Source organism: Cucurbita maxima, unplaced genomic scaffold (assembly GCF_002738345.1).
Source record: "Cucurbita maxima cultivar Rimu unplaced genomic scaffold, Cmax_1.0 Cma_Scf00052, whole genome shotgun sequence".
NCBI lineage: Eukaryota > Viridiplantae > Streptophyta > Magnoliopsida > Cucurbitales > Cucurbitaceae > Cucurbita > Cucurbita maxima.
Genome location: NW_019272068.1, coordinates 679,449 through 698,361, shown reverse-complemented (window position 1 = coordinate 698,361; position 18,913 = coordinate 679,449). Strand labels below are relative to the sequence as shown.

Here is an 18,913-nt window from a genome sequence, read left to right as displayed (position 1 = left end):
AAAATTTCTTTCATCAACTAAAAAGAACATACAAAATTTTCATCAACTAAATGTAAGAACTCATCCCAATATATTTGAAGAAACTATTGGGTGAATCTCCATAATATATATATAATATTATCACAAACCTCATCCACTTCTAATTTTCTTTCTCATTTTATCTTCTTTTCTATACCTCTCTCGCCGTTCTTCCCTTTGCCGCTTTTTAGACAGCTGCTCGTTTTTGGCATTCTCCGCTTCAAGCTCTTTTCTTTTCTTCTCTTCTTTGATCTTTCGTTTCTTCATCTATATGGGCAAATTTGAGATACAAAATATGGGTTAGAAGTTGGCTTATTATATTCTAACAGAAGGAAAACCAAAAAAATGCATTACTTTCTCATGTCTCATAAGTTGAAGCTGCTGAACAAGAGCATGAACTTTCCGTTCACGAGGCTCCATCACGACAGCTCTTCGCTTTTCAAGAAGTGGCCTCTGTTGACTAGGTTTATCCTTTGGTTTTGATTTGAATGGCAAGGCTGCTTGTAATGATTTGGGAATCACCAATGGATTGAACTTCCGTTTCTGCCTTTCGATTGGCTTGTACACTGAATCCTTGTTCACAGGAACGGGAAGATTATGTTCTTTCCTGAGTTCAGCCACAGTTTTCATCCCTTGCCACATTCGACCACGAGGTTGCAATGCTGTAGTCAGCGGGTTGTAGAATTGAGGAATTTCAACTTTAGTCCATGCACGCAAGAAAACTACATCACTCATCCGAATCTTGTCCTCGAAGGTACATCTAGCAATCCCTTCCTTGGGGACTCCCCCTATCTTCTTGGGCTGGTTACCAATCTCCTCTTTCGCAGCCTGCAGATAGATAGCATTGGTTGAAACTAGGAATTAAATATCCATTGATGTATTCATATATTCATTACTCCAGGTGTCCAACATAGCCTGGAAGGAGAATCAATACTTTTACAGACGAGAAAGAAAAAGTAATCAAATGATATCTAAGAAGTCATCCCACTATAAGCTTCACTGGACCATACAAACCTACTAACTACAAGTTCGGTACTTGACCCTACGTCTAGCTACACATATTGACCATCTACAGATTTACAATGGCAAATTACATAGAAGAACTGGTAAGGGTCATTAAGTTACAAAATCTATAAATTGATAAATAAATCTTCTATTTGTTCTTTTATTGCTTTCATTACACATTTCCTGGAAACACCCCCGAGAAAAAAGATTTATCAAAATCCTCGTCCCATGTTTATTGGTTTCATACTTTCGCAGACCAGTGTTGTCCAAATCCACCATTGGCCAGCAATATTTATTCAAGCTACATCAAAGATCTTACACAAAAACTGCTCCTATTGCCATGTTTATTTGGCTAACAGATCAGCAAGCAAGCCAGGCTTAAGTTTCATTCCTCAGGAAATAACTTTTATATATCATTTTTTGTTTATCTAGAAACTAAGCTTTCATTGGAAAAAAAAATGATGGAAAATACAAGGCAGATCACGGTTCTATATATCATGAAAAGTCATCATAAGAACCAATAATTCACACTGTATAAAACAGAAGCCAGATCACGGTTCAGCAGTTGCACATTAGCAAGCAGACTATAAGAGAATATATAATTGGAAAAAATATGGGGGTCAGGACAAGTACGAGTGAGGTATATAAGAATTTCCCGTAGTAAGCATTACAACAAAAAGAAAAAGAAAAGGAAGAAACTCTCTATGGGAGAGTAGGAAAAATAACATGCAAAATGTTCTCTCTATTTCAAACAGACATACCTTTTTGACCTGGCCTCGAATTCCACTGACAGTTCGAACAGATGCACCTTCAAAACGAGCTATTTCAAGATCTGAAGTAAACATATCTTTTATAAGTGCTGTCTTCTTAAAAATTTTGCATGGATAACCAACTAGCTTGATTTTCTTGACCACCCGCTCTTCATGATTGGATTGGAGCACAGTAGCTGTTGCACATATTCTGAACGATGCCTGAGAAGCCATACAAAAGGTCTATAAAAGCTAGAAAAGGCCAACAAAAGATGGCAATAAAAACTTTGTAGTAAAGTTGCCATCAATTATTTAATCTGTAATGCAAAAACAGCTGAAATGGCACGAGACAAACCTTATGCTTATGGGGAAAAAAAATTAATCAAATGTTCTTGTCATACAAGGATATGTACATAAAAGATGAATCAAAATACAGTGTTTTGTGAAAACTCCAGAGGATAAGACATTCTCAAATGAAGAAGAAAACAAACTTCACAAAAAAAAAAAAGCCTCATCAAGAATATAAATAAACTATGAAGACTTGGCATTCATTCTTGCAGTCTTTCGCTTGTCTGCCAAATTGAACACTTCAGATCGTATCTAAATTGAACACTTTGGACAGTCCAACCAGAGAACTGTTCCTGCACTCTTTCATTTCTCATAAGAAACTAGAACTTAATTTTCAAAAAGGAAACAAAGGGGTGGAGACAAGGAGTTACCACCAAACCAAGAGGATTACAAAAGAATTTCCAGTATACCTGATTGCTCGATAAAGTCTGAACAGCAATAAGCCCGGTGTTAGGAGGGGCTAGAGGGCCCCAAAATATTGCTAGACAGTGCATATGTTCAGGTGTATATTTAAGCATGCGGTGCCTCCCATTTGAATCTTCAATTGCATAAACAGGGGTACTTTGGAAACGTCTCCATCCAACAGAAAAAATTAATGGATCTCTAGTCTTCAGTACCTTTTTATGCCACCTATGTCGTTTTAATCTGACCTGCAAACATATTATTGCAACATAACTTGGTGAAAGAAGAACACTTGAATAACTTTTCCAAAAAGAAAATAAGCTTTAATCAAGCAATGAAGGACATCGGACAAGAGCTTCAATCTCAGTATATCTCTTTATATCAGGTTCATGACCCCTTCTGGGGTTATAGTGTTATGGTTTAATTACATTACCGGAAACTTAGTAAGGTGAGACACATGCAATCGATAACTTCTCAGAATGACAAAAGAAAACAAAAAAAATACAAAATAATCAAGTTAATAAAAAAAAAAAAGATCTATTAAAATATTACCTGCATGTATCCAACGTCATCCTCCCCAGGCCCAATTCCTCCAACCAAAATTGGCTGGCAAGGATCAAAATGCTCCACCATCTCACAAGGAACACCATGAACTTCCAATCTTACGTATGTCCCTGATTGGAAGCCCTCAATCCCCACTCGGAAGGCTTCATCGATATTATCAAGTTCAGCTTTATTCCTTTGTTTCCTAATTTCAATTTCCTCCTTCATCTGAAACAATCAAACATGAAGCAGTGCTCAGGGTCATGCAAAAACTACCTACCTTTTTTAAAAAAGGGAGAATGTTTACCTTGTCATGATAATCATCACCTTCATTAGCTTCACTATGGTTTAACTTTCCCTCACCTTCTATATCACTTCCATCCTCCGTTGCCTTAGATCCAGCATATGTAGGTCAGAGTTAAGTCTCTAACAAATTCTTAAAAAAGAGAATTCAGATAAATAAAGAGGGTGGAAAAAACAAGTATAGTCAAGATCATCAAAAGGATATTCAGCATCGAACTGTGCCCGAAGGGCAAGCTTTTTCAGCCTGCGCTCCTCAATTGTTGAGTACTCTGCCTTTTGGTCCATGGCATCGGTAGTTTTATCAGCATGAAAACTCTCATACTTCTCACCAGTTTCTAGATCTTCAAAAGCAGCATACACATCATCATCATCTTCTTCAACTTCATCCTGAGAAGATTTATTTCTGAGAGCAGCTTTTGACCAATCACCAGTTACAAAGCGGTCACGAATGCTCTCCACATTATTATCATTGAAAAAGTTTGTAAATTTGGAATAATCCTCAGAACTGGCATTTGCACCATCCACTGCTTTACTTTCATTCTGCCATCAACAATATATTAAAACGTTAAGAAAGTAACCACTATTTGCACAATTGGAAAACCAACAATCGAAAACATGAAATCTAAAAAAAGGGAATACTATTTTTAAAAAATTAGGGCAAAGAGAAAACCTTATTTCCCTCCCCTTTAGGCCTAAAAAAGTGGTCCTCGTCACTTTCTTCATCATCACCTTCCTCCCTTGAGGTTGTAGATGTTTGTGTGGATTTCCCATACACATGTTTCATGAGATTCACGTGTTGCCTAGAGACGGTCCTTTCTAACAAAGACTCCTTCCACTTTGAGGAGTTACCCATGCCACTATCTACATATAGAGTAATAAGGTGGTCAAATTATCAATGGAACAAAAAAAAAAAAAAAAACATTTGCATACATCAGATTTACAAGGAAAATACCATTTTCCTCGTCATTATCATCCCCATCCTCATCCTCATCCTCATCCTCATCTTCATTTTCATTTTCATCATCTTCTGACATCATTTTTTGACCGTCAACATCACTGTCAATGTCATCTTCTTCATCTGAATCCTACAAAGATATAAAAGAAAATATAAGGGCACTAACAACGTTCTTTTTTGGCACATTGCCTGCAAAGTTAACATAAATTGGATTGTGCATACAAAATATAAATGAACAGCCGCATCATTTACAAAATTAAGTCAGTCACATTACCATGAGATCATCAGAGTCAACACCATTTCCAAAAACAGCTTTTCTCCTAAGCCTCCCTTCATGAAATTCAACATGTTCCTTCATATGGTCTTCAACAGTGGATTTCTGATTTAATAAATCATTATGCTCTTCTTCATCAGTTCCCTCACTTTCAAATTTAGCCTTTTTCGGGGTAAGGTCATCTTGATCTGAAGACTCTGAATCATCGGTATCATGTACTACATCAGGTCTATCAAGTTCCAACAACCCAGGTTGCTCTGCCGGCTCACTACTATGGATCCCATTTAAGTTGTCAGGTTTTCTGCCAAATAGGGAAATGAAGCTCTTCTCTAACTTTTCATCAACAGAAAATTTTGTGTTCTGGAGAGACTTCACCAGAACTTCACCCACGTCTTGAACTTTACCTGATTATAGCATAAGAGTTACTTCAGAGTTACTCCAGAATAAGTGACGGACGACCGCATATTAGCAGAGAATGGAAGGCAATTACCTTTGGTTGAAGGAACTTCTTTATCATCATCAACTTGGGAATACTGAACGAAATGGTCATTAATATTTATATAAACAGCATCCTTATCGTACAAAAGATCCCCAAGCCCAGACATAGGAGCATAAAACAATTTTTCCTTATCACGTAGTCCTTTCTTCTTGGCAGCAGATGGCAAAGGACAAGGATCAGCCAAACTGGTTACATTAGCCAAATTAAAATCACCCACGCCAGAGATGTGAACCTGATTTATGCATTGAAAATAAGGAAATGTAAAAACAATGTTCTAAACAATAACATAAACAGACAATAAATCCTATAGAAAGGCAAAAGCATCAACCAGAGAAGTGGTACCTTAGTTTCCTTCTTCAAATTACAACCTCGAAGATAACCATATAGTGTGATATTTCTATCACATTTATTATTCATATGAACTCGTTCAGGTGGAGTGACATCTTCAAATCGATCAGACAAAACATATGGATGGTTGGTACGCCAAGACAGTGGCTGAAACTTCATCACAGAGATAAACCGAGCAAGATTGTGTACTTCACGTTTAGTGTACCTGTTGATGAGAGAAAATTGAGTATATAAAATCACATATGCACCTACCTATTGCAAACATTAAATGATGAAATGTAACAAAAATGAATGTTTGAAGATAGGAGTGAAGAAGAAGATCCTTACTTTCCATGAATAAGCCCAGATAGATAAAATAATTTAGCTCCTGTACGTATCTCAGTCCAAAAGCGATGTTTAAGATGCTGCTTTGTTTTCCTCAACTTTTTTGCATCCTTAAACTTATCAAGGTGAGTGAGAACTCCCATAACTTTTGGAAGTCCGTGATTATGCAAAATGTTGAGGAACTCAAAAGTCTCCTGTGATGTAGGTAAGATATTTAAATTAACATAACAAATTTCATTATGATCTTCAAGTAAGTGGAATCATGGTATCTCACCATCTCAAAACCGTAACTACCATCAATTAGAAGCAAAGTCAAATCAGCAAACTTTGCTGCGTCAATCATCCCATTGATATCATTTGGGCACTCTACAAACTGCAACCGCCTTTGTTTACCTGAAAAACACACACATTGAGAATACAAATCCCCAAATAAAATAGCCAAAACACTGAAAGAATGTGTTTGTGTATGAAACAAGAATGAAAATTAAGTTATAATCGGCAATAGAGTGAACCTGACACAATTGTAATCGGCCCACGAACATCAGGTAGATTATGTTTGGTATAATGCTTAACAAGAGACTTTATTAGAAGAGATTTTCCAACCTACAGTAAGTAACAACAATTAAAAGAAGAAGAATTAAAAGAGATGAAAGTGATAAAAATATAGAAAGTAATAAATTCAGACCTGGGGAGGTCCCTGTACAACAATAACATAGGGAGCTGGTTCACCATAACAACGATCGATTGTGAGAACATGAAGCCTACGTTGTTCTTTCTCGACAGAACGAGATTGCAGGCGCTTAGCTTTAACTGATGAATTAAAAGCAAAAGCCTAGAAAAGAAAAACAAGGGTTTTGTTCAAATGTAGTCGGAGGCATGGATTGATTACAATACAACAAACAATTAAACTACCTACCTTCGGGTTCTGCTTCCTGTCGTTCTCAGAAACCTCCCCCTTCTTCTTATGCTGTGCTTTCTTCTTTGCATTGGGACCAGATTGGCGAGACCTGTGAGCCTTGTGAGACTGATCATCGGCACTTGCATTGATGGCCATGATTATCTGACAAAAAGCTGGAATCAACAAATTGTAGCGATGGGTTTAAGGAGAAGGAGGCCGGCGGGGTTTAAGGAGAAGGACCGGCGTCGGGGGGGGTGGGGAAGATGAGAAAGGTTTAGGAGTTTCGTTTTTTCTTATTTATCAGATGCCAATATCTTTTAATTTCATAATTTTTATTTTTTATTTTAACCAATGTTTTTTTTAATTGTATTATTTAAATTATATGTTTTAATTTAATAATATTTATATTTTAGTATATTATATATTTATTTTTCTTTGACTTTTTTAGAACTTTTATTATTTAAACTATACGTTTTAATTTAAAATCTTGATGTTACTATTTGAAAATAAATCATATAAATGAAATAAATCCTAGAAATTATCTAAATTATTATTATTTTTTTTTTACCAGAAAGCGTGTGCCCGCTATGGATGCATAGAAAAAAGTAAGAGTATTCAAGAAACATGGTGACCCCAGACTCGATCACCTCCCTCCAATCTAACCCAACAAAATCTACCACAATAACAATTGGGCAATTCTAAAAAAAATATTTTAACCAACCTAATTATGAGCCGGAAGCTATTAAAATTGAAGGAGAGAGAAACAAAAATGTGGGATCCAAAATCATGAAAAGTTTTGAATATTTGTGTATTTTCAAAAGTATGATATTGATGTGTTCATATAATTTGGGTTAAGAAATGAATTCTACGTGGGCAGCCAAATGGATTCAACGTCATGATTGGGAGAGAACCGCAAGGGGAATTAGTGTGGGAATTTGCTGTTGTACTGACTTTCCAAAAAAACGTGTTGCCATTTCTTAATACACAACCCACTCTGCTTCTTCTTCTTCCTTCGTCTGCAAATTTTTGGAATTAGATGAATCTCTGCAGCAATCCATGAGCACCCATGACCTTTTCATCTCGCCCAATGATAACCTGAAAGGTTTCCTTCTTGCTATGTTATCCAGCGCCTTTATTGGCTCCAGCTTCATCATCAAGAAGTTGGGTCTTCGTCGGGCCGGGGCTTCGGGCTCTCGAGCGAGTCAGTTTTTCTTCAATTAATTTTTTGATCTGGGTGGGTTCTTTCCATTTCGTCTTCCATTTTACCTGTGTGCTTGGTTTGATTTCGTTGATTTACATGTTCGAGGTGCTCGTTCTTCTTGGGATTTTGTCATTCTAATGATTGAATTTTTCAGTTCGCGAAGAATTAATTTGTTTCATTCGCATTGTTCCTTTGGGTTTATTCTGATGAAATTTGCGTGGTTAATGAATTCTAGGTTCTGGTGGATATGGATATCTGTTAGAGCCACTTTGGTGGATCGGCATGAGTACTAGTGAGTATCAATTTCAACTGTCTTGGGACTCCTTACTCTCCCTACTTATCTCTAAGAGGCGTCTACCTCAATGCCAATTTATTGAGACAATAAGTTTTGATTAAGGAATGCTCATAACTCAGAGTTACATTTAACTAAATCTCAAACCTCATTCTAGATCTATTAGATTCTTTAAAAATGCTTTTGTTCCTCTCCACCCGAATTTCGAGAGCATCCCGAGTTTTTACATGCATTTTTTAAGCTACATTTGATTGATTACTTTTACCTGTGTACCATTTGCAGTGATTGTTGGAGAATTTTCTAATTTTGTGGCTTATGTTTATGCTCCTGCTATTCTGGTAACGCCACTTGGAGCGATCAGTATAATTGTTAGGTAACAAGCTTCAATGAGATATTGATTTGGGATTGAATGTAATTACTTTTTATTTATGCTTCCATGTCAAAATGGGATTTACCCAAATGATTTTCACGTGTTCATTGTGTTGGCAGTGCTGTGCTTGCACATTTTTTCTTGAAGGAACAATTGGAGAAAATGGATGTATTGGGTGTGTCTTATGTGTTGTAGGGTCTACAATGATTGTTCTTCATGCGCCTGGTGAACGTACTCCGAGTTCAGTGGACGAGATATGGGAACTAGCTACTCAACCAAGTAAAGTAAACTATAAAACATATCCTGATGTGTGTCTTACTGCGTGGAGCTTCTTTCTGATTATTCTGATGTGTTTTGTTCAGCTTTCCTCCTCTAAAACATATCCTGATGTGTGTCTTACTGCGTGGAGCTTCTTTTTGATTATTCTGACGTGTTTTGTTCAGCTTTCCTTCTCTATACGGCCTCAGTTATAGCTATTGTGTTGTTCCTCGTGTTGTATTGCGAACCCCGCTACGGACAGACAAATATACTCATTTACATTGGGATATGCTCCATAATTGGATCCTTGACGGTCTGTCTTCATTACCCTTTTACGTGCTGAATCGTTCTGATGATTCATGGTTGATTTTTCTTTTTCTGTGAAACAGTTAAATGAAACTTGGAATACTCTTTTTCTCTTCATTTATACTTGAAGGAGTTGTGTGTTAGAGATCGACTTTCTGCATTGGTTTGCAGGTAATGAGCATCAAGGCTATTGGCATTGCTATAAAACTCACAATGGAGGGTTTGAGTCAGGTTGCTCACTTCCAAACATGGGTCTTTGTAATGGTTGCAATCTCATGCATAATTGTTCAGCTGAATTATTTAAACAAGGTAAACGTTCTACTGTTTTGTTCAAATCGTTTCGGGATAATAACTATGGAGTTCGTGGATGTTAAATATAGAACTTTTTTTGCTCGGTAATCGTTTGGTGTAGAGTACATTTGTGGCTTTCTTCATAGCCCCCCCTATGATGTATTTATAGTTTCGTTATGACTATTACTATCTTTTGTGTGTTTTACGTATGGAGAATCCAAACCTCTCGAATTTTGGGTTATATGGAACTTTCACTTGAATGTTGATGAATGATTATGTCGTGTATCAGTCATGTATCAATTGGTACTAGAGCTCTATTTTTGTCATGCTAAGTATTAAGAAGATGAATACTCGTTTAGATGTAATTATGTCGAGTATGATCCAGTTCTGTATCAATTGGTACCAGAGCTCTATTGTTGCCCTGCTAAATATTAAGAAGATGAATACTCGTTTAGAAATTGGCCATGGAATGGAATTGTAGAATATGCTCAGCTGCTGTTCAAGTGTGATAGAGAATATGCTCATCCCTTGGGCCTATTTTAAAACTTAAGCCGGAAAAGCTCTTTACTTGAACAGGCCTTGGACACATTTGACACCGCAGTTGTCTCACCAATCCATTATGCAATGTTCACATCCTTCACGATCTTCGCCAGTGCCATAATGTTCAAGGTACTTTTGCTAGAAATTTAAACATTTCTTTTGGGCTTTTCAAAGAGATTGATTCATGTGGTTGTTATACCATTAGGACTGGTCTGGTCAGAGTGCTAGCAGCATTGCATCAGAACTTTGTGGATTTGTAACCATACTTTCTGGAACTATGGTCTTGCACGCTACAAGATCACCCGATCCCGCCTCTGTTTCAGGTATTTATTTAATACTTGTTAAGCTTGAATATGAACGAGACGATTATTTGGGCGTTGCACACGTGTTAAACACAATAGACAATGCCTACTTGCTACAGAGATGTACCTGCCTGTGTCTTCTCAAGTGTCATGGTATTTCCAAGCAAATGGTGATACCTGGAAGCGGAAATCTGAAGAAATACCATTGCCAGATTTTGATGCAATCCTCAAACAAGACCATTTCACATGAGATGAAAGGTATTATTGGCTCTCTCCATTGCACACAAAACAAATGCATCCAAATTCTGGGAGAAATCTGCGTATACTTACTTTTCTCACATTGTTTTAATGAGTTATTTGGTAGAGTGGTACAGAAAAGTTCCATTTTCTTTCTCGCTCGGCCGCTTGAGATTGAAGAACGGGTAGGGCGTGTGTAACTTAGTATGTTCTTTGTAACACTTTACTTTGTTCCTAAATAGGTAACTGGTATTGGAAACACAGCTTCTTACTTTTAGGCCTTACACCTCTGATAACATTATTTTGTACAGTAGATCAGAGCCTGTGGATGGAAGATGTAATCTGCTTTTGTGTGTAGTTTTTCACTCATTTCTCTTGTCCAAGGAAAAATGTCAATATTGGACTTTGAAATGACACGATGAAAGCTTGAATGGTGAATAAAGTTCTATTGTTATTACTACTCCACACTGACAACTTACAGAGAAAGAGCGAGATTGCCAAATTGAGCGTAACTCAATTAGTGAAGACATACTTTTAATTAAGAGGTCAGAGGTTCAAACCTCTCTATTCTACTCTACTCTACATGTCGGAATCTATATATTGGCGAGGTGAAGAAGATTAGTGGGATAAACTTCGGTTTGAAGTTGAGAAGCATAAGCCTTAGATGCTATGAGGACATTGACAGCTTCGGTTGGATGTAACCCGTCGAAGAAGACATGGTTGGTTCTATTTGGACAAGTTTGCCCTCCATTTTTGCACAAAATTCCATTCCCACCTTCACTCAGAGATGGCACTTCGCAGCAGGGCACAGCTGCCTCCATAAACCCTGAAAACCACCCACCATATGTTGAAAGGAAGGTATGTTTGCACATGTTTTTAACCAAATTTCTTCTTTAGGTAAAAAATGTTTAATGGTGGTAAATCCCTTTTAAGGCTTAAATGTGAGATAAAAATGAGTACAAGAACAAGTAAATTAGAGAAAGCTAGAGATTACCCTAAATGCCACATTTATGATATCAACTTTGAAGATTAATGAAGTGTCCTACAAATAGTAAATTGGACTTAAATATTAGGGAACCGTATCCTTCCAATAATAAAATTTAGGTACGCTCTATCAATGCTATATCAATGGTCGTCCCACACTATTTGTTTCTCTTTTACCAAACACAATTAATTATTCAATATTTGAAAATAAATATCAAGTTCATAATAATAATAAAATCATTATTGGATCTTATGGTTGTAATACTATAAGTAGAACGGTTTCATGATTGACCCTCTAAATAAATTTTAGCCATGTTTATAAGCTATTAATGAGCTTAACCATCAAATCCGAACTTGAACGTAAGCTAGTAGAGCGAAAAGGACAGAAGTAGAGTAGAAAAGATAAATATGTCGGGTACCTTTAGAAATATGGTGAGAGATAATATCATCGATAATCTTGTACGAATTAAGGAAGACGAGATTGGAGAGTGGCATTTGTGGTTTTAGGTCATCCACCAATGTCTTCAAGTTGAGATTGAACATTTGAGCAGCTTGGTTTAGTATATCAAGGCATTGCCCTTTGTTGTTTGCTCTCACCATTGGACTGCACCCTAATGGGTTCACTGATATCAACACTATTTTCCTTGCCCCCAACCCATACAGCTTCTGTGGATCAAATCAACACAATATTAATTGACATAAACAAAGAATGTGGTTCAAATTTGTGGCTTGAATCACAAAGGAAACCAACCCACTTTGAGTTGTTGAGACAATGTGGCTGTGAGGTTGGCTGTGAACGAGTCGAGGCTGAGTTCCGAGTGGAGGTTACTCAAAAAGTAGTTGAATGAGTAATCGTTCCCTCCCGACCCAACCACAAACAAATACTCGTCTAACAATACCCTCATGCTCCTACCTCTTCTCAATTCAGGCATCGTTACGGTTTCAAAGTTTTTGATTTGCGTGTTTAAACTTATTACATTTCCCTACACAACACAAACAAAACAAGATTGGTTTACGTGTTTTCATGGCTAAGCGTGAGTTTTTGTATCTTACCGTGATGGCACCGGTGTTATCTAGAATACCAGAGCCACCAGAAGCATAGTTGACGCCATGAACAATCTTCTTCCCCTTCGTTGAAGGATCGGCGAACGGAGGAATGGGAGAAGGAAGGTGAAAATAATCACCAAGAAGGTCGATAACATTCTTGCCGTTCGTAAATCGTCCCAACGGACCGAGAGAAAAATCCATTCCATAAGGTAAAAAGTCCGCTTTGGCCCTTGAGTTCTCTAAAAAGTTATTGTTGCCATTGTCAACTAGAGAGCTCCCAAACACAAACATTCCCTTTATCATCCCTCCATTGCCCTTTCTTATTTCTCTTCCCCCTTCACAACAAGAGAAGAAGAACAACAAGACAGTCACAGAAAAGAACAAGACCGTTCTTAGATTTGTGTTTCTTGTCATTGTCGTAACACAAATTTGAAGAAAATGGAGGATGTGGAAGCTCACTTTATAGGAAAACGATGAGGGCATTTACGTAATTTGGTGCCGAGTTTCATTTTATATTTCGAATGAGTTTAAGTGGATCAATAATACGACATTCACTTTCTTAAAACGTTTGGCAAAAAGAGAACTGTTTGTAGTTTTCCTCGATAATTCATTAATTTCGAAATTAATATTTTTTTAATTGAATTTCAAGAATTAGTTTGTAAGAACATAATAAATGAATTTCAATAATTTATTGATGGGTTTAATTTCCACGGTGGTTCATGACCTACCGCTATCGCTATCGTACATCCATTAAAACTCATTCAACTATACAATGACATAAATAATGGACACCATTGTCATGCATAGACCTATTTTCAAAAAGATATAATGTCTTAATTATCGTAAGAGTGTCAATTTATATACATCTTCAATAATTTTATAGACAAACGTATGAGCTTATAACATTTGTGCGGGTACATACATAATTATCAATGAGTTAGAATCTTTTCTCAACGATACGATTCAATAAATAAGTTTTAATGCTCTTTTAATTTATTCACATTAAAAAAAATTATTATGATAAATAAATCTAAAAATCTAAACGTCTTGTTTTTCTCTCGAAGTTCAAATGAATCATATAAGTTGGTTGAGAGGTTATTAAATGGAATGAGTTCAAATCATAACGACTATTTATTTATCGAGAATTAAATTAAGGGTGTACACAGGTTGGGTTGGAAAAAACTTTTGGACCAATCCAAAATTTTGGGTTGGTTGGGCGGGTGACCCGAGCAACCCAAAGAGAGCTCACAACCCAACCCAACCCAACTTTGACGAGGTTATCGAATCGTCATACAATTATTTTATAAGATTAATCGAGAAGTTGGTACTGAAAAATGGGGTAGGGATTGAGGTGTGAGTGTAAAAAGTAATGGGAAATGGGAAGAAAAATGTGATATATCTGAATTAAATAGAGGGAACCACCCCAACCAACCTACTGTTGTGTGCAATTACTGCCAGTGGAGTGAGTGAGCTTGGAGAGGATGGTTTTACCAAAAGTGCATTCATGGTAAATAATTATTTTACATATATTTACATCTACATCTCCTCACATCGAAGAGGATTTCAAAGCAACAAGGTGAATATAATATTCTTAAACTTTGTTGTTTAAATTTTTGTTGTTTAATAAGCCTAAAAACGTAGTAGACAGTGTTGGAGAAGCGAGTTTTTAGGCGGTGACAATAACAGTCACGCACGTTTTCTTCCCTTCCATGCCAAACTAAAATTCGACCCTCTCTCAATTTTTTTTTTTAATTTTAACTCTCTTCTAGACGGGTTCTTGTGAAAACTTTATGGTTCTAGAAACTAGACACTCTAAGGATTGTGTCAAAGAAAATTTGAAGTAATTTGGATATCGGAAGCTCAAGAACGGAGGTCCCAAACGTCGACGGCAAGGCAAGTAGTCATCTTGGACTTTTCTTAATAAATACTTGTACGAATCACTTAGATTTCTGTATAAACCCTAAAATGAGTATGAATTAAGAAAATATGAAATAAAAATGCCAAGAACAGTGAGTTAAGACCCTGAACCGATCGATTTGTTCAAAATTTAAGTAATGTTATTATGGGATGTTACGATTATACATGAAATTTAGACAAGGTTAAATAGCTAAACCAAGTAACGGTGCTAAATGATCATAATGCCCATACAGTAATTTATCTTTGGTTCATGTTCTAAATGGCCTCTAAATGCTATGAAACTTGGTAATAGGTCTTAGTTTATGATGACTGATGACTTGTTAAAGTTTGAAAGTCATTCAAACAGGTTCATTTTAAAGATATTTCGAAGTCTAAATATCTTCAAAATCCCGGGCTACTTTCTGTAAAGCCTATTTATAAAGACATAAAAGATATTAAAAAATTCAAGTTGATCAGAGCAAGTTTGGAACTTAAATCAAGTTAGGGTCTATGAAACGCTTTAAGGAAATAAACTCTTACCCAAGATCCGAGTCTCTTCAAGAATTTTCTAAACAACACATTATGACTTCATGACACTTTAAATGACTCAAGCATGTTATTGTAAGTTATGTGAAGCTTAAGAATGCATGTTACGATTTATGCATCCAAAAATTACGAACCTTAGAAAATTTATAAAATGTTTTAAGATTGAGAACCAAGAAAAATTACCCCACAAGCTCTAATCTATTAAGATAAGAAGAATGCTAGGTACCACTCAAGGATAAGGGACGAAGGTCTTCAGACTCAGAAACTCAAGAAACTCCCAGACCTCCCACAATACAACATTTTCATGACTCAGACTACATCGCTTGAAACGTAAGAAGACTTGGAATGTAGGTCTTCAAACTATGGCGCTTGGAACGTGCATCCTTAAGCGTAGGTATTTAGACTATGGTGCTTGGAACGTATGAAGCATTGGACATAGGTATTCAGGCCGTATCGTAGGGAACACATGAAACTCTGGATGTGAGATCAAACTACATCACTTGTAATGTAAGAAGCCTTGGATGTAGGTTTTCAGACTATGCTGCTTGGAACGTAAGAAGTCTTGAGTGTAGGTATTCAAACAATGCTGCTTGGAGTGCATGGAGCCTAGGGCATAGGTTTTCAGACTATGCTGCTTGGAATGTAAGAAGTCTTGAGTGGAGGTATTCAAACAATGCTGCTTGGAGTGCATGGAGCCTAGGGCATAGGTTTTCAAATTGTATCGCAGGGAACACATGAAAACTTGGATGCAGGTTCAGACTACGTCGCTTGGAATACATGAAGTCTTGGACGTAAGTTTAGACTGTGTCGCTTGGAATGTATGAAGCCTTGGACACAAGTTGTCAGGTTCATGATTTGTACCGTAAATCCTAGGGAAGTGTCTTGGAGAAAACACCATGAACAGAGCAAAAACATAGAAAATAACCAAGAACGAGACAACGATCAAGAATTAGAACATAGATCAAGATCCAAATTCTGAAGACAAGAACTCAAAACCACAGTACTAAGGCCCTTAGATCATAATCAAAGCTCAAATATCATAATCCAAGGACCGAGTTCCTCATAATAGTTCACGATAAGAACTCATAAGTCAAGAACATAATAGAACCAAAGAGCCTAAGTACTTGCAACAAGAACCAAAACAAGTTAAGAAGAAGTGTGGCACCCTAGTATATCAAGGACACGATTAAGAGCCGATAAATAGGCTACTTACTGAGTCTTCGTACTCACTCCATGATTTTTAGGTAAATAAGAAGCTAGTCAAGGTTGGGAACAAACTATGGAGCAGGTGACATAGACAAGCCTCACCTATCGTCCTCAACCCCTCTTGTTTTTAAATATTTTGTGTTTTGACTAATCTATAAACTCTATTTTGATATAATATAAATATATTGTATATTATATTTTAAATTATCTTTGTTTTATTTTGCAATTTATTTTTTCCATTTTTTTACACCATCGAGTCAGCCCAAAGTCACGTATGTGACAACCTTGCATCGTCAGCTAGATACATTGTGGCCAACGTGACCTTTGCCTCTTCTACCACAATATTTATGGCTTGAAAGTACTGTTCAAGGTCAAATATAAAATTGTCCAAAACCTTAGCATCCTGAGCCCCATAGAAGGGCTTAGGCTCCGAGAATTTCACCTTGTTAAATTGGACCACTCCTCGGTTAGAGTTTGGTTTCCTATTGCTCTCATGGTGAGGTTTAGCTCGGTGCTCAAATCCATCACTTCAACTTTGACTACTCCAAGGGCTGCTCTTAAGTCTTAAGACATTTGTGAAACCATCTAAATGAACACCTGTTTGCCATTGTCTAAGCCCTCGATAGTTCTTTCATCTGGGCAGTAGAGCCCATCAAACTATCCACGCTCAATGCCACAAGCAGTTGTGGCATTGTCTTCTAGGGTCTTTACCCTAACCATTAATTTACGTACGAGCATTGCCTCAAGAAAGCTTGCCATTTCGTCGATCCTATCAACTTTAGTGGCAATCTCGTTCATGCGAGACATCAAAAGCCTCATTCCATTAAGAACTTTACTTAGGTAGAAGAAATGATCTTCAATCTGTACCAATCAGTTAGCCTAGGACTTGTACAGTAGTTTTGTAGAAGACATGTTTGGTTACCACGATTCAAGGAGCTATCTTGGCTCTGATACCACTTGTCACAAACACACTGTTGGAGAAGCGGGATAACGATTGTGCGACAATTGTTCAAACCTAGCGAACAAGTCAGCGGTATAAAAGTTATATGTCGCAAATAATTCAGACATACGACCGAGGTTCGATTACGTTTAAGAGAAAGTATTTTAGAAAACGTGAGCGAAGAAAGGAATTAAAACTTTTTTTTTTTTTTTGGGTAAGAAAACAATGTTTTAGGCTAAAAGCAAATAAGCGGCAAGAACAACTTTAATAGTATAACTTGAGTAGGAAGAATTGACGACTAGTCACACCTCCTGTAGAACATTTTGGGCAGACATGATTTTGGTGAACTGTCATACATCCCGTTTATTGACATTACAGGAAGAGTAAAGACCTAATTACATATGAAAGCAAGTAAAAGGAGTCTAGAATGGACATGCGACCATGGAGAACATGTCCTAGACAAGCATGACCGGAACATCCGACAAGCCACCACAGGCAACATGCTTTGGACAAGCATAACCGTGGCACCACCCTTATGTGAACCCCATGCGCCTATCATCTTTAACCTCGTGCATCTCTTCGATTTTCCAAATCTTTTTCATAAATTCCTTCCATGTCAATTCTCCTGGTAGGCTTGTTATCTCTCCTCATTTAAAATTTTATGATGCAATATACACCACCAAATATTAAGCTCAAAGTCATAGGTAGCTCAGCTCCTCGTTTAGGTCTCCTTTCCAATCACTTCTAGACTCATACAAACCTTCCAATTGCCCAAAACACGTCCACATCCTTCAAATTTAGAATTAACTTGAGTTTTAGGTTGGGTCCTATTTTAGGCCATTGATGACCTATAGTTTTTGAAAACGGATCCCAGTCGTAGTGTTAGGTGGTCTATGTCTCTATGTGCCCGTTAAGATTAGACTCATTCTGATCCAAAAAATTCATGACCAAATTCTCATTCATAAAGAGAGCTGGTTCCTTAATTTTCCTGTTGTTCTTATGTGTATGTATGCATATCTAATTCCGACATGAGAGTGTCTTACTTAATATCTGTAATGCACGTTCATTTTTAAATACTTTTCAAGCAAAGATAAAACCACGTCTCAAGAGTGACAACAGTGTTATGTGACAATCATAAGTTGATTCTTTTAAAATTTTTTATTTTCGATTAACTTATTAAAAAAAGAAAAACAAAAAACAAAAAAATTCATGTTTTGGCAATGTACATGAACACATGGTAGTATGTGTATTGAAACCATATAGTTTAATCATGAAAGCAATGAATATGGTATTAATTTTTTTAAAAAGAATTTAAAAGTATTTTAAAAATAAAATTTGTAAGATAATGAAATTAACGTTTTTTTTCCAATCAATACCCTATTGAATGAAATTGAAAAGATCCTGTGAACCCAAACCCACTGACCAATCCATGAAGATCCCATTGTACCAAAACCACTTTAATTAAAGCAGGTAGTTTTGTTCATTTATTACAAAGTCAAAGTCAAAAAGTCAAAAAGTCAATGACCAAAAATGTCTCCTTCTCTATTATTTATTAAATTAAATATGTATTAAGAACTATGGTCTAAAAATATACTATTAAAAATATATGGTGTAAAAATTAAAATTAAAATTGTGGTCTAAACGCTAAGTTTATGTTATAAGATTAGGAACCATAGTCTAAAAACTAATATTTTATCATGAGTAATGTAATTTTTTTTTAGCCCATAGTCAAAAGTGTATCTTTATATTGTGCTTAATGAATATAATTGTTGGAAATTAACAATTACATCACAGTTAAAAGTGAATCGTTATCTTAATAATGGTCTAAAAT

The 18,913-nt window shown here is 36.4% G+C and overlaps 2 protein-coding genes and 1 pseudogene across 2 annotated transcripts; 1 reads left to right on the top strand and 2 right to left on the bottom strand.

The window, feature by feature from the left end:
- Nucleotides 1–31: 31 nt before the first annotated feature.
- On the bottom strand, nt 32–6,955 carry LOC111471388 (ribosome biogenesis protein bms1-like). The gene is made up of 17 exons (XM_023117104.1): nt 6,685–6,955; nt 6,454–6,600; nt 6,281–6,371; nt 6,043–6,161; nt 5,772–5,962; nt 5,439–5,649; nt 5,088–5,328; nt 4,598–5,001; nt 4,321–4,453; nt 4,039–4,229; nt 3,574–3,908; nt 3,373–3,472; nt 3,075–3,293; nt 2,531–2,770; nt 1,785–1,994; nt 373–846; nt 32–285 (listed from the first exon to the last, which is right to left on the bottom strand). The coding sequence occupies exons 1-17, from the start codon at nt 6,820–6,822 to the stop codon at nt 130–132; spliced, it is 3,600 nt and encodes a 1,199-aa protein (XP_022972872.1). The 5' UTR covers nt 6,823–6,955; the 3' UTR covers nt 32–129.
- A 573-nt stretch (nt 6,956–7,528) lies between these two features.
- On the top strand, nt 7,529–10,722 carry LOC111471397 (annotated as a pseudogene).
- Nucleotides 10,723–10,735: 13 nt separating this feature from the next.
- LOC111471396 (GDSL esterase/lipase At4g16230-like) lies at nt 10,736–12,908 on the bottom strand. Its single transcript, XM_023117117.1, has 4 exons — nt 12,501–12,908; nt 12,203–12,430; nt 11,867–12,113; nt 10,736–11,289 (listed from the first exon to the last, which is right to left on the bottom strand). The coding sequence occupies exons 1-4, from the start codon at nt 12,906–12,908 to the stop codon at nt 11,057–11,059; spliced, it is 1,116 nt and encodes a 371-aa protein (XP_022972885.1). The 3' UTR covers nt 10,736–11,056.
- Nucleotides 12,909–18,913: the final 6,005 nt, after the last annotated feature.

What these genes read in the sequence shown, in the direction of transcription:
- LOC111471388 (XM_023117104.1), bottom strand. Translation starts at nt 6,822, where the DNA reads ATGGCCATCAATGCAAGTGCCGATGATCAGTCTCACAAGGCTCACAGG. An exon ending in TTGTACAGGGACCTCCCCAG is followed by an intron (nt 6,372 to 6,453) that starts GTCTGAATTTAT and finishes TACTTACTGTAG; the next exon opens with GTTGGAAAATCTCTTCTAAT. An exon ending in AGAAGTTCCTTCAACCAAAG is followed by an intron (nt 5,002 to 5,087) that starts GTAATTGCCTTC and finishes TGCTATAATCAG; the next exon opens with GTAAAGTTCAAGACGTGGGT.
- LOC111471396 (XM_023117117.1), bottom strand. Translation starts at nt 12,908, where the DNA reads ATGACAAGAAACACAAATCTAAGAACGGTCTTGTTCTTTTCTGTGACT. An exon ending in ATAACACCGGTGCCATCACG is followed by an intron (nt 12,431 to 12,500) that starts GTAAGATACAAA and finishes TGTGTTGTGTAG; the next exon opens with GGAAATGTAATAAGTTTAAA. An exon ending in CATTGTCTCAACAACTCAAA is followed by an intron (nt 12,114 to 12,202) that starts GTGGGTTGGTTT and finishes TTTGATCCACAG; the next exon opens with AAGCTGTATGGGTTGGGGGC.